At 39.5% G+C, this 13,829-nt stretch overlaps 1 protein-coding gene across 1 annotated transcript; it reads right to left on the bottom strand.

Moving 5' to 3' along the window:
* Positions 1-7,989: 7,989 nt before the first annotated feature.
* LOC132788326 (odorant receptor 67d) lies at positions 7,990-9,274 on the bottom strand. The gene is made up of 3 exons (XM_060795659.1): positions 8,514-9,274; positions 8,268-8,457; positions 7,990-8,209 (listed from the first exon to the last, which is right to left on the bottom strand). Exons 1-3 carry the CDS (start codon positions 9,272-9,274, stop codon positions 7,997-7,999), a joined length of 1,164 nt encoding a protein of 387 aa, XP_060651642.1. The 3' UTR covers positions 7,990-7,996.
* Positions 9,275-13,829: the final 4,555 nt, after the last annotated feature.

The raw sequence follows: 13,829 nt of genomic DNA, 5'->3' as shown, positions 1-13,829 counted from the left end.
GTCAAATCGTCATGATTTAATGAAAAAATCAACAGAAAAAAACTTATTTGCATACGGATATAATTTAGCATTAAACGAGCCAGCGACAGGCGCATGAAAAAAAAGGATTTTATGGCCAGATTTCCTTTTTTTTTACAACACAGTATTGTCTGTCTGCCTGTGTGTGTGTGTGTGATTGTGTGATAGGAAATGGTTCGTTGATATCTGTTTGTTTGAGATTAATATGCCGTGCATCTGTCGGTTTGTGTCTGTCCCTCGGTCTTTTGGTCTGTGAGGATTGTTCCATAGTTTTTGCCTGTCAGTTGCTTTGCTTTGAATGATGGTTTGAAAATTAGCATGGATACGATTTCACTTTTTTTTCCATATAATGAGCGTGGATTTCTGTTCAATTTCGTGTGCGGTAACAGATACCTTAGATACCTTAGACAAAAGTTGTTCAAAGTACAGATAGCCAAAGTCCGCTTTAAGCTCTTCGCTCGAAAAGTTTTTGCATATCAATGCTAAATGCTTGGCAACTTAATCTTTGGCTCAAAGTATGTTCGAACAGAACACGCCCCCCATTGTTATGAAGTGTGCAGCACGCAAGTTAAGCTGCAACTGAAATATTTATTATAACTTAAATTACCTTCTAATTACAGCAAACGCCTTCGAATTAGCATTTGTAGCAGGTAACTCCCTTTTCATGCCCTTTCGAGAACGAAGACGAACACGAAGGAGAAAAAACAAAACATGCAACGTGCGGCATTTACATAAGAAATTAGCTTGTAAAATTAATCCGCAATAAGCTCGCCTCGAAACAGCCAAAATTACCGTATTAAAAAGCAATTAGCATTTAAATATCGAGGAGGCAGCCAAAAGACTGAGAAGAGCAGAGCTGAGCAAAGAAACAAGCAAGGAGCTCAAAGAGGCGTTGCAAAGAAATCAGCCAAGTCAAGAATTCGCAGCGTATGGACCACATTAAGTGGAACTTTCTCTCTCTCTGTCTCTCAGTCTGTCTCTCTCTCTCTCGTTCTCAGCCTGGTCTTAAACTGTACGTCAAAAGTTGCTTGGAAATTAAATTTCCGTTTAGTTGCCAAGGCGTCGAAGACGTCAGGCATTAAAATTAAATTTGCGCTCAGCGTTCGGCCAAATCAAATATGGCCAAATCAGCAAACGTTGCCGATAAACAAATGCGTTCGGAAGCCATTAAAAATTATCATTTGCGCATATTGATTAGAACTGAACTGCGACGCACTCTCAGGATGGAGAAAGGAGGAAGGAAGGGAGCAGAGTAAACATCAGGCAGGCCTGAGGCCCCAGAGAGAGAGAGAGTCGCATTAGATTAGGCCGTCGTCGTCTCTGGCTGGGTGGCAAATCCAGTTGCCTGTTATAGAAAACAAATATCGATTCCATCCCTTAAGTTTACACCCACGAAGCACCGTCAGCGTTACCCTCAATGGCTGCCAAACAAAGGAAATGAAGAGCAGCAACAAAAAAAAAGAACACAGAATAAAAAACGCATCACCCACCCACAGTTGTGCCACCCTGACAACGCCAGACGTCGACGTCGTCATCGAAAGCAAACTGTGAAGCGAGGAAGCGGATAGCGGGGGAAGGGGAGGGAAGGAAAGCGGGCAGTGGGAACTGAGAACTGGCACTCCGACTTTGTGCCTCTTCAGCGCCTGCTCAGCCGAGCAGCGAGCAACCATTAAAATTTCGAAAATCCATCATTGGAAAAATGGACGAGCAAAAAGTCGAAAAAAAAGAAACTTCCGTGGCCATGTTTTTTTTTTTGTGTAGTATTTTTGGCAAGTCTCTGACTTGAGGGTGTCAAGCAGAAGGGAAAGAGAAAGGGGAAAGGGTGTGGACTGGCGACTTTTTGCACAGCAAACATTTCTATTTAATTTTTCAATATTCATAAATTTTGTTGCATAAACGTTTCGTACCTCACTCAGTCAGTTGGGGCAACTGATTTGATTTTCTAATTTGCCGCAGCGACTACAAAATGCAAAACGAATTTGAATTTTTGGGGCTGTCTCGTGTGTGTGTGTGTGTGTGTGTGTGTGTGTGTGTGTGTCTGAGGGGCAGGCAACCATGTAAACACAAATCCAATCAAATAAACGAAATTAAGTGCACGTTGATTGGAGGCAAATCTGTTTTTCAAGCCTGAATGATGACAATCAGCTGCAAGATTTCAACTCCGATGACGACTCAAATCGAATCAGCATCAGACAGCAAAAAGTAAAAATTGCTGAAGAATTGATTTTTATTTTCTTCTCTTTTTTGGCGAACAATTTCGAATTATTTTTATTTAAATTTTTGTTTTTTTTTTCGGTTCCAAGGCAGGGCCACAAAAATCGTAATATGCCACACACACAAATTTGCATTAGGCGGAGGCACCTGTAATTTCAGGACTCGCCATCGCCATCGCCATCGCAATCGCAATTTCCAGGGCAACAGCGGCGCTTATCCTGCGGCCGAAGATTACGAAGGAGACGCTACAGCGAAGCGGCTGCCAAGGCACAGGCAACATTTTGATTGTTATTTGTGGGGACAGTAAAAGCCAAAGCGCTTGGCTTCCCCACAGGACACACGCAGGACAGTAGCCATGGCTGCGACTTCGACTTCGTCTCTGACTCTCTCTGGCAGTGGCTTTTTATTATAATGCGCGGCCATAACTTGCCGCAAAGGTAGCAACCGAGGAGGGAAAGCCGAAGCGAAAGATTGAAATGTGGAATATTTTTAAAAACCAATTTCGTTGAGCTGCCGCCCCCGCACAAAACACAAGGCCTGCCAAGTGGGCGGGGCTGCCATAAGAAGAAAAAATGGAAAGAAAATGCCCATAAAAGAAATTGTTTTGTGGTGAATTTTTATGAATTTCATTGAAGCTGAACGAGCAACAAACAACAAAAGTATCGAAAGACAATGTTATTGCATTTATGTTGCCAACCACAAACATCGTAAAAAGGCGACAAACAAAGTCAACACGAATCAAGTCAACTACAATCTTAGAGGGAGTTTACATTGTTTTCTAATTTAACACCTCAAACAAAGCGAAATCCCGATTCATAAGCTGTCATAATTAGCACAGAAAGAAAGAAAGGAAATTGGCACACTTTTCACTGAGTGCAACCCCAACGATATCCGAGGATAACAAAAGAAAGCGATTATGTGGTGAGAGTGAAAGTGAAATTGCGAAAATAGGCGCAAAGAGGCAACACAAAAGGAATTAGCAAACATGACAATGTAAATGACAACACAACACAACAAACAGAAAGTTAACAGGGGATTTGCGACCCTCGAAAATTGTGATTTCGATTTTGCGACTTAATTGATTTGACATTTGACACTGTCGATTTGGCAAATCGGCAAACAGAGAATCGATAAACGATTCGCCAATCGAGGGTTGTAAAGGGTGACAACAACAAAAAACACAACGATCAATGAGGATTACAGAATTTGCATTTTGCATTTTGCATTTTGGCAAATTGCAAAGGAGTTGTTTGCTTCGACCTGTTGAGCTCCATGGCTAATTAGCTAATACAAAGTTGATGATCTTTTTTTTTGCTTGCAACTCTATACGATATCTATTTAAAGACAGCTGCAAAAGGATCTGTGTCCTGAGAGTTTCTCACGCGTCTTTTCACTTGCATTATGCATGAGCCAATAAACCCCTTGGAAGCTGCTTTTGATCGTCACATCTTCTCACCTCTCGCTGACTTTGACTACGTGCCCTGACTCAGGTCTGCGTGACAGGAAGCGAATGTCCTGTTGTGTCACTCATATGCAAATTGGCAGCCAGGCTGGCTGGCTATAAGGCTGCTTATTAATTAGAATAATAATTAATAAAGCAACTTCTCAAGAACGTTGCACGTGCAACAGAACGCAGCAACCCTTTTTAGCGGCGTTTCGTGACGTCTCCGTATAAATTAGTTGCCTCATTGGCTGACACTGAGAAGGCAGAAGGCAGGACGCAGGATACCTGCTAAAAAGCCAAACCAATTAAATTACAACAAACAGCAAATGATGCGTACTTAAACACGTCGACGTGACGTGAAAGCGAAAGCGAAAGCATAAGCGGAGGCAAAAGATTGAAGTTGAGTGTAACCAAATATGATTTCTCAGCTCGGTTTAGGGTTAATCGAAAACTCAATTTGAATTTGCATATGATTTCTATTTAATTTACGAAAAATAGTAAAAAATGAGGGAAGTTTTTTTTTAGACTGGGCAGCTGTCGACAGACGTCTGACGGATGACTGGCAAAGTTTAGCGGCATTTTTGTAGCCATTTCTTTGACGTTGTTTTCACCGAATTTCTACAACCTTTCAATGTGCACACACTTCCTGCATAGACAACAACAACAACATCACAGCATCCGCATCCTGTTCAGCTGCTGTGTATGCAAATTTCGTCGTTTTGTCTGCAACCTTTTTTTACGCGTTTTTTAGGTTTTTTTTTTTTTGGTTGGTTGGTTGGTTGGTATTCAGCTTGTTTTCCCATTTGATGGAAAGTGAAGCATTTTGTTGTCTCGACAATATGTAACTGACACTTGAAGGGGTGTTAGAGCAACATTTGATGCTGATGTTATGATAACCGAATCCGGCTAAAAAAAAACATCATTCTCTGCGGCTGCTTCGGCTTCTGCTTCTACTTCTGCTTCTGGCTGGGCAATCTCTAATGTAAGGACTCCATTAGCAGCATTAGCAATAAACATCGAAACTCGGTCCCTAAAAGTTGTCGCGTGTTTGATGATTTACTGAAATATAAGCCTGATTTATGATGCCCAAAATTCACAGTCAGCCCGACCAACCGACCAACAACTTGCCCACAAATGTCCTCTACTAGTACATTAAAATCCGGCCGCACTCTTCACAACAAAATAAGCAAAAAAGTACCCAAAAAAACGGATGGAAAAGCAAAGGAAAGGACAGCTAAAGAAAGTAGAAGGAAACCCATCAGTAGCACGCGTCTGAGCCAAATTGATATGAGCCATTAGGGTGGCTGAATTTCTTATTTTGGCTGATTTCACTGCGGCTTAGCATTCGAGATACACGTGTGGCTCCTTGAATGCTGCAAGCAGAAAACTCAAGTGCCACGGCAACTTCGTTTGTGCGGCTTGCAACGACATTGCAATTAACTACAATCTACTAATAATCATTTTAGTATTCATTTCTTGAATATAACTCATTAAACAATTTAATTTTAGTTAGTAAACTCATTTGTAAATCGCGCAATTTGAATAAAAAGCTCTTTCTCTCTCTTTATTATCTTAAAAATTAATTTTTACAATATATAATTGTAAAACAAATTGTTGATAGATATGTCAATATGAATCTTATTATAAAGGTTTAAATATAATATAATAAAATAGATATGCATGTAATTTTTACTTTTGCATTTCAATTTATTATCCTTTTTATATTAATCTGACTTATTTTTCTCAATAAGAGTTAAGGGTTTCGTCTAAAAATTTGGTATTTTGTAGTACAATTTGAATATTTTTAAATAACAAAATAATTATATTTTTATATAACCTTTGGATTACAATCTTTATAAACTTTAGTATCCTTTTATATCTTTATGTCAATCAGATTTTTTTTTATAAATAAGAGTTAAGGGTTTCGTTCCAAGATTTGGTAATTTGTAATATAATTTAAATATTTTTAAATAACAAAATAATTATATTCTCAAGCAATTTTTACTTTTGGATCAAAATCTTTATATTTTTAATCTTCTATATACACAATTATGTTGTTAGTCGAACGTTTCATCACTATTATTGCACCTCACAATTTTGTTTGCACAGATTTTTTATTGAATATTCCATTAAACTTTGTAGAGGAATAATATATTTTCTTTAGCAAAATTTTTGTTTAAAGACAATCATTTTATCAGCCTTACGAAGTGGATATAATTTCAACATTTAGTTATTTTAATATTTCTTGAAGTTCTTTCTCAACATTTGCTTATTCTAAAGAAAGAGAATTCTTAAAGAAGGGGATTTGTGAATGGCAATGAGCAAGTTTCTGGCAAAATCGAAATTCCGAAAACTTTTTCGGCCACAAAATCAGCCACAGAAGGAACAAATATGGCGTCGTGTGGCGTATAGAGAGAGTGTAGAAAGTGTGGAGTGTCTATTGGACTGGGGTCGGGGGTCGGGGTTTCGTCTCATCCAGAGGCAATGATGAATAACGGTGCTTAGGCGCCGGACATTTGATTAATGATGCGTTTACCGCCACATCGCGGGGCATCTTCTGCGCGCGCACAATTTTCAACGCCATTTTTTGTAAATAGCAAAGCCAAAAGAAAAAAAAAAGTGAAAATAAAAAAAATATTCAGAGAGAAGAAAAACACATTGCACACTATTTCTCACAATTTTCAGTAGATTTTTTATGCCTGGGCATAACTTTATTTTATTAGCACTACGTGGCAATCTGCTGGATTTTCGTAGCATTAAAAGACAATTTTTACAACTTACCAGAGATGCTTTTTTTTGCTTGCTTTACTTTATTTTCATTCATTTTTTGCTGCATCTGGTTTTCGTTCATCTTGTCTTGTCATGTTTTTTTTACTATTTCTCATTTACCCCACCGCAAACGATGCGACGGTCATTTTTTTGTGGCCCATAAAGAGGGCAGCGCGATGTTTATTAAATTCTTGCGGGCAAGTTCATTAGACAAAAAGCTTAAATTAATCAGTGAAGCGGCAGGAGGAGCTGAGACTGAGACTGAGAACTTGGCATCGCACCCAACTTTTGGGGTCACTAATCGCGGTTTTTCATTAACAGCATTGGAGTACTGTTTTCTCTCAGCTCGACTGCGCTCGAAAATTGCTTACTCAAATGGTCGAAGATTAAACCGAGAGCAGTCTTGGTAATGTAAATAATTAATTAAGATTATGTTTTATCCCAATATTATTAATTTCTTCTTATACAGTTCAATAAAATATAATTTATATTGGCTTTTTAAACTACTAAACTCGATTAGTTATAATCTTTTTAATACAAATTATACTAAATGAAAAGTAAAATAAAAGAAAAATAAACAAGCTACAGTCGAGTGTACTCGACTGTGAGATACCCGCTACCCATTTTAAAAAAAGAAATATATTTTGCGGTATCATTTTCAAAATATACCGAATATACTACAAAAATACTAAAAATATACCAGATGGTATATTTGGTATATCGATATAGTACACCATTCAAAATGTACCATAGACGGCACAATGTACCAGATTGTCGGCCAAAGCAACTAAGAGCCCTAGTAAGTAGGCGTTTTTGCCCATACGAAAGTATTTCTTTAATAACTTCGACCATTTTTGTCTGATCGCAACCAAATTTTCAGGAATTATAACTACTATAGTAGTTATTATATATACCAAAATTCGCAAGTCTAGCTTTAAAATTACGCTTGTTAATTGCTTGTTTTTTTGATTTGCGTGCAAAGATAACAAATTCTGTCGAAAACAAATTATAGCTCTATCTCTTATAGTCTCTGAGATCCAGTGTTTCATACGGACGGACGGACAGACGGACAGACACACAGACGGACATGGCTATATCGTTTCGGCTGTTGACGTTGATCAAGAATATATATACTTTATAGGGTCGGAGATGCCTCGTTCTACCTGTTACATACATTTCCTGCCGGCACAAAGTTATAATACCCTTCTACTCTATGGGTAGCGGGTATAAAAATAGTGAAAATCTTGTATATTTTTCACTGTATGTTACATTTTGAATGTACTCAATATATCAAAAACATTTTCTTTGACATATTTCAGTATATATTTTGTATATTTTTGGTATATTTTAGGAATAATACCGTACTATTTTTCTTTTATTTAAACAAATGTTCTACAAATTCTAACTTTGATGAATATTTGTAATATTATTTAAAAATATATTTACTACAATAATATAATTTTTAATTGCTACTCAGAGTGCATTGTCTTCTATTAATATATAGTGCAATAATCAAGCTAATAATAAAACGTATTTTTCAATTTTTTGTGACTACTCCAAGTAAGTAATTAACAGCATGCTGAAGCTGTAGATGCCTTTGGTCAACCTGAGAGCTGTGTTCATCGAAAGGGGTAAAACAGAAGCTGCAGTTAAAGCCTTTTCATTTTGCGACTTGGCCAGCATTAAAATCAACAACTTTTGCTCCTTTACAGGCAATTCATACCACAAACAGTTCGTGTAGAGCTCAAAGGTAAAGTCCAGGTTCTAAAGGAAAATTACATTTAAATATAAAGAATAATACAATCTCAAAGCTTTGTCTAACCGAAGTCTCGACAATTGTGCCCAGACCACAAAAGGTGTAGAGTACGATGAAGGAGTAGATCAAGTAGACAGGAGCAGCGGGCCAAACTTTGATAAAAATGCACGAAATGGTGCAAAGAATTCCAACACAAGCCGACAAAAGTTGCACAAACATGACAATGTTGTAGATTTTTTCAGTGCTACGCAGAATACTAAGAAACAAATAATAATTCAGGTAGATTAATATTGGAATTTTCAATTTACTTACGACACGTAACGTTGATGCCATGAAATTAAATCCCAGAGCATGGAACGAATCTGTTTATGATCTGCGTTCTCTTGGACCACATCGTTGAATTCGTGTAGCTTCACCTTAAAAATGTCCTTCAACAGTGGCACATTTGTGATGAAGAGAAAGAGATACATGTCGCCACCAAAGTTGCCAAATGCACCGAAGCTCAAACAAGTAACATGAAGAGTGATCAACATCAAGTGTCCACTGTCGCTGTCTCTATCGATTCCAGGCACCAGAAACTGCATCACAAGCAGCTTTTCGTTGCGAAAAATGCGACTGTAGATGGGATAGCAAGTCAATCCGGCCACGAGAATAATGTAAATCCAAGCGAAGGCAATCATTAGATTCCAGAATAGATTGATGCGTCTATGCAGATACTTGGTGTACTCGCCTCCCTGCACCTCGTACTCCTGGTAGATGGACTCGTAGGTGCCTTGGATGTGACGCATTAATGGAGCTCTGTTCACAGTGCAGAGCAGCTTGGTCAGTCCCTGAACAGCTGAGCCAACCATGGCGAAAGCCTGCAGGATTACAGTGTAATCCTTCTCCAGGATAACACCCACATAAAGTGTGTAGACGGTGGAGGCGAAGAAGAAAAAGATTACAGCGATGACTGCATAGGTGAGAGCCCACATTCGATACTCGGGATCAGCGACATCTGTGCCACAGATTCCCACACAGAATCGAATCAGTTTGATAATCTTGCAGAACCGCGTTGCAGCTGAATCCTGCATGTTGATGAAGAAAACTTGGCGCGTTTGAAGTAGATCGAGTGAAAAAGGTTCCTTTTATAAACATCTATTGATTGCTTACATGTCAAAACATTAACAACTAAATTGCGTAATTACTTTTAATTGCCCAACAATTGCAATGCATCCTTAAAGAATCTCTAAACAACTGTCAATCGAAGGATCCTTGGGGCGTAGGTTAAAAGTCAAGGCAACAAGTATTAACAATTTAATTACAGGTAAGTTATAACAATTTAAAGGGTCAATTGGATTGTTTTTAATATAATTTTGAAGCACATTAAATACTTGGTTTTCCCGTTGCCATAATATGATTTATGCCAGTTGATGTGGCCAGTTTAAGGTGCCCAGCCCAGTCCCCAGTTTATGCATGAGCACATTCAACACCCCAACGAAAAGCTGCACGCAATTGATTTAATATACAATTTTTTAATAAAATCTTCTGTCGAAAATACAAAATAAAAAATGTAAACCAAAAGAAAACGACGGAAAAACAAGTGAGGGAAATGTGTAAAAATGAATGCGACGTGAAAATACACTTTCTGATGAAAATGCAGGGATTTCATTTTGATTTAAAAATATATGTTAAACGATAATTTGAACAATTTGTCGATTGCTACATTAACATATTATACATTTATTTTCCTCTTAAATCTATTATAAGTATTTTTGGAAATCTATATCAGAACTTTTGGTATGAAAGCTATTTCAAAACTAAAAGCTATTTCAATTACTTAAATGTAAGTTCAATATATAATTTAATATCAATATAGACGGAATTTAAGTTAACAATTTTCAATATAAATTTATTTTTATTAAAGTCGGTTTAAGGTAATAAAATACTATTGTGAAAGTGGGCAGTAAGTGTCTTATTTGAATGATCAAAATTGATGCCATAGGCTATATGCCCTGCGGCATTAACGGCTATTTGAACAACGCACGAGGCCACATCCACCGAAATCTCGCTTCCATTTTGTTTCGGGCCAAGTCGAAGCAGGAAGTGCAAAAGAAAATGTAATGCGCCTAAGCTTTGGCCCAACAACTAATAAAGGCTATCAACAACAGTTCAAACAGCACACAGCAACAACAACAACAACAAATCTAACGACGTGCAATGGACAATGAAAAACTGGCGAAGGAAAACAAACAACAACGATGAGCACAGCGATAACAACAACAACAACAACAGGATGATGATGCTGGCTCGATGGCTGCGCAGTTGAAAATGTTTCTTCATACGCACTCAAGTGTATATTTTCTCATTTTCTTGCATTTAACTTAAATTTGCTTTGAAGTTTTGACATTTCATAAAGCAGATTTCGTTTTGCCCACCCGACCTCGGACCAATGTGGATTTTTATTTATATACGAGTATACAACAGAATTTTTCTTCTCTTCACTTCTCTTTTTTTTGTGTTTCTATCGAAAATCCAAGCAAACAAAAGTAAAAGCAACGTCGACGGCGACGGCGGCGCATGCAGAAAATTTCAGTTTCAGTCACCCCTGAGGAAGGTGTGGCCTCGACAACAAAACAACAAAAAAAAACAGAGAGCGAAAAGAAAAAAAACGACCCTGCGAGCAAGTCGAAGTCGAAGTACAAATCCCACCCCTGGATTTGGTGGCTCACATGAGGCAAACGTTGCGTATACTTAATGTGAAAGACACGATGACGACGCAGGCTTAAAGTAGCCAAGGCAACGCACAAGAAGCTGCTGCTAATGCTCAAGCAGTAGCTGAGGCAGAAGCTGAAGCTGAAGTTCAGCGTAGGCCTTTGAGGCAGCATTAGCTGCCGCACAGCATTACTGCCTCGTTAGTTGCCAGGTAGCAAGCAGAGACGTTGACGGCGCAGTCAACGTCAGCTCCAGCTGTCTCGCTCTAACTGTGAATTGCCGACTCTCTCTCACACGCACCGTGCCGAGTGTGTGTGTGGTGTGTGTGCTGTGGGGTGGTTGAGGGGCACAGGGTGGTCTCAGGAGACGCTAATTTCCAGTCGCACAATTCCAGTGGAAAGTGCGTGCTGCCACAGTCGCTGTCGCCGCTGCCACTGGCCGACAGGCGGCGCCACCGTCGTCGTCTGAAGTGAACTGCGAAGCTCTGCTAATTGCCGCCGCTTGTTGCGGACTTGTTTCGACTTGTTACGTCTTGTTTATCTCTAATTATATTTTAATTTGCACAATCTTTGTTTATTTTCTTCGCATTTCTTTTTTCTCTTTTTTGCTCTTGCGTATTGCCCCAAAGTGTTTGCACTTCATGGGCGGCACATTTTAATTGCAATTATGGCAGCTCACTCAAGGTGTGTCCTTGCCGCAGGGCGTTGTGCTTGGCACGTAGCGGCATCAATGGGCCACTAATTATTCCGGCAGGACACAACAACTGCAAACTGTGATGCCCGACATCTTTCAGGGGGTAATTACTTTGTGGACTCTAAGGAAATTGAGCGAGTGCACAAATTTGGAATTTTAAGCAGTGGCTGACAATGGCTTAAAGTTGCCAAACACTTGCGAGGATAACTCGTTGCCATGAGGTCAGGCGCAATTTCTTAAGAAGTGTTTGTTGTAGCCGAAAAACTTTTGCGTAGCCAAACAATAAGACAAGCAAACATTTTCAAAGGCTTTTTGCTGAAACGAGTCACGTACGGGGCAAGCTCATTTCCTGGCCACGACTCACAAAGGTGTCAAACGGATGTAGATACGTGCCGCGTATGCTCAATGTCCTGTTCTGTGGATTGGGTTGGGTTTGGGTTCGAGGTGCCTCACAATCAGAAAGAAACCAAAATCAAGCCGCGCCCTAAATTCAAGCTTAAGCAAACTTTAAACGTTTCTTAATTGTTAAACTGCCGCTGGCTCCAAGAACTACGTTCAGGACGCACAGGACGAAGTGCCAGACAATTAAACAGGCAACAAGAAAACCGCCAAAAGACAAGAAAACACACAACTGAAGAAAACTCCGGCAGGGCTAAGGAAAAAGCTGCAGGCGAACGCGCGCCATGTTAATTAATTTGCCAGGACATCCGTGACGCGGCAAGCGAGAAGGACGAAGGAGAAGGAAGTGGACTGTAGCCGCGTGTTTATTTTATGCCGTCGCGCTTAAGTGGTAAGCCCCATTAACAACTGCCTGTCGTTTGGCAGCGAAATAATGGCGTTAGATCATCGTCGCCTTCTTGGTCAGGACAAAGGACGCAGGACGCAGGACACCCCAGCACAGTGCGTCATTTGAGCGCTGAAAGCTTTCAGCGTAAATTGTTGAAAATTAAGAAATGTTTTTAGCCCAGCCAAGCCACCCAACCACCCACAAAGCCAACAACTACACAACTGAGGTCCAAGCACAGTTTAACTGCCCCCTGTTCAGGTTCCATCATCGTCATATTTCATGGCAATTCCGGGTTCTGCTCTGTTGTTTTATGAGCGTCATTTCGAGTTGTTGTCGTTGTTGTTGTTGCTGTTGTTGTTGTTATGGTTCATGTTGTTGTGGTTGTAGTTGCCATTGTTAATGTCCTGGCAACCACAAATGGCGTCCAATCTGCGTCTGTGGCACCTTCCAACATTTGCTGCTGTCTTTTCCGTTTTCCTTCGATTCTCTCATTCCTCCTCCCTCCCCTCTCCCCCACAGCTCTGCTGCGATGTTGGGCATGTTTTTCTTTAATTTAGTCCCCGGGCAAGTGGCTTCCTTGTGGGCGCGCTTACAATAATTAGATGTAACGGATATTGTAATTGGTGTTAAATTGCGTCAGAGGCCGTGTTATTGTCTTGTTGTTGTTTCTGGTTTCTGCTTCGAATAATTGATATTAAATTATGAGTATGGCTTCATATTAGTGGACAGAATTCATTTCAATTCAATTTCAATCACATTTCACGCACTAGAACTTTACGCATTGGCATTAAGGAAACAACTAAATGCTCACATCCTGACTCGATTCCTACCTACTGATTGTTTGTCTCACATCTTCTCAGAGCTCGGCAATTAGCATGACAATGTCTGGGACACAAGTTGAAGTTGATGCGGAGGAACAAACAATGCCCAAAGGGTTTCTGAAAACAGGAAGGCTCGAGCATTTGATTGAGGATTGAGTGAGAAATTTGAATATGAAAGCCAGAGACGAAGACGAAGAGGCAGACGAAGCGGTGCTAGAAATTAAGGCACAACACAAAAGCGCAATGCGTGTGAAAGCGATTTAGAGAATTTGAGAATTCGAGAATTCTTAAATTCAATTTACAGCCTGCTTCATTGCTGTCTAGTTTCTCCCAAAGGAGCCAAAAACTTTTGCGGACATAAATCACAACGCACAACGAAATTTGCATAAGTTGGCAAAACGCAAAGCGCAAAACGCACAACGAACAAATTTTTATTATGCAGCAAAAGTTTTTGTTTCTAACACAAAGTCTCTAATCAAATTAGCCACAGTGCAAAAACCGGAAGTGCCAAAATCAACTACCACTTTCACCTTTGTGTTTGTCATGTTTATTTTGCACTACACTTTTTATTGTCCGTTATGTGTGTGCGGTGCATTTTATTTTGATTTGATTGTTCACAGATCAGCGGGTAGT

The sequence above is a fragment of the Drosophila nasuta genome, chromosome 3 (assembly GCF_023558535.2).
Source record: "Drosophila nasuta strain 15112-1781.00 chromosome 3, ASM2355853v1, whole genome shotgun sequence".
NCBI classification, from domain to species: domain Eukaryota; kingdom Metazoa; phylum Arthropoda; class Insecta; order Diptera; family Drosophilidae; genus Drosophila; species Drosophila nasuta.
Note: the sequence above shows the minus strand (reverse complement) of the source record. Positions and strands in the feature narration are given on the sequence as shown.

Coding starts and splice junctions, on each gene's coding strand:
- LOC132788326 (XM_060795659.1), bottom strand. CDS start 9,274: ATGCAGGATTCAGCTGCAACGCGGTTCTGCAAGATTATCAAACTGATT. Junction 8,458..8,513: donor TGGCATCAACGTTACGTGTC/GTAAGTAAATTG, acceptor TTTGTTTCTTAG/TATTCTGCGTAGCACTGAAA. Junction 8,210..8,267: donor GCACAATTGTCGAGACTTCG/GTTAGACAAAGC, acceptor ATTTTCCTTTAG/AACCTGGACTTTACCTTTGA.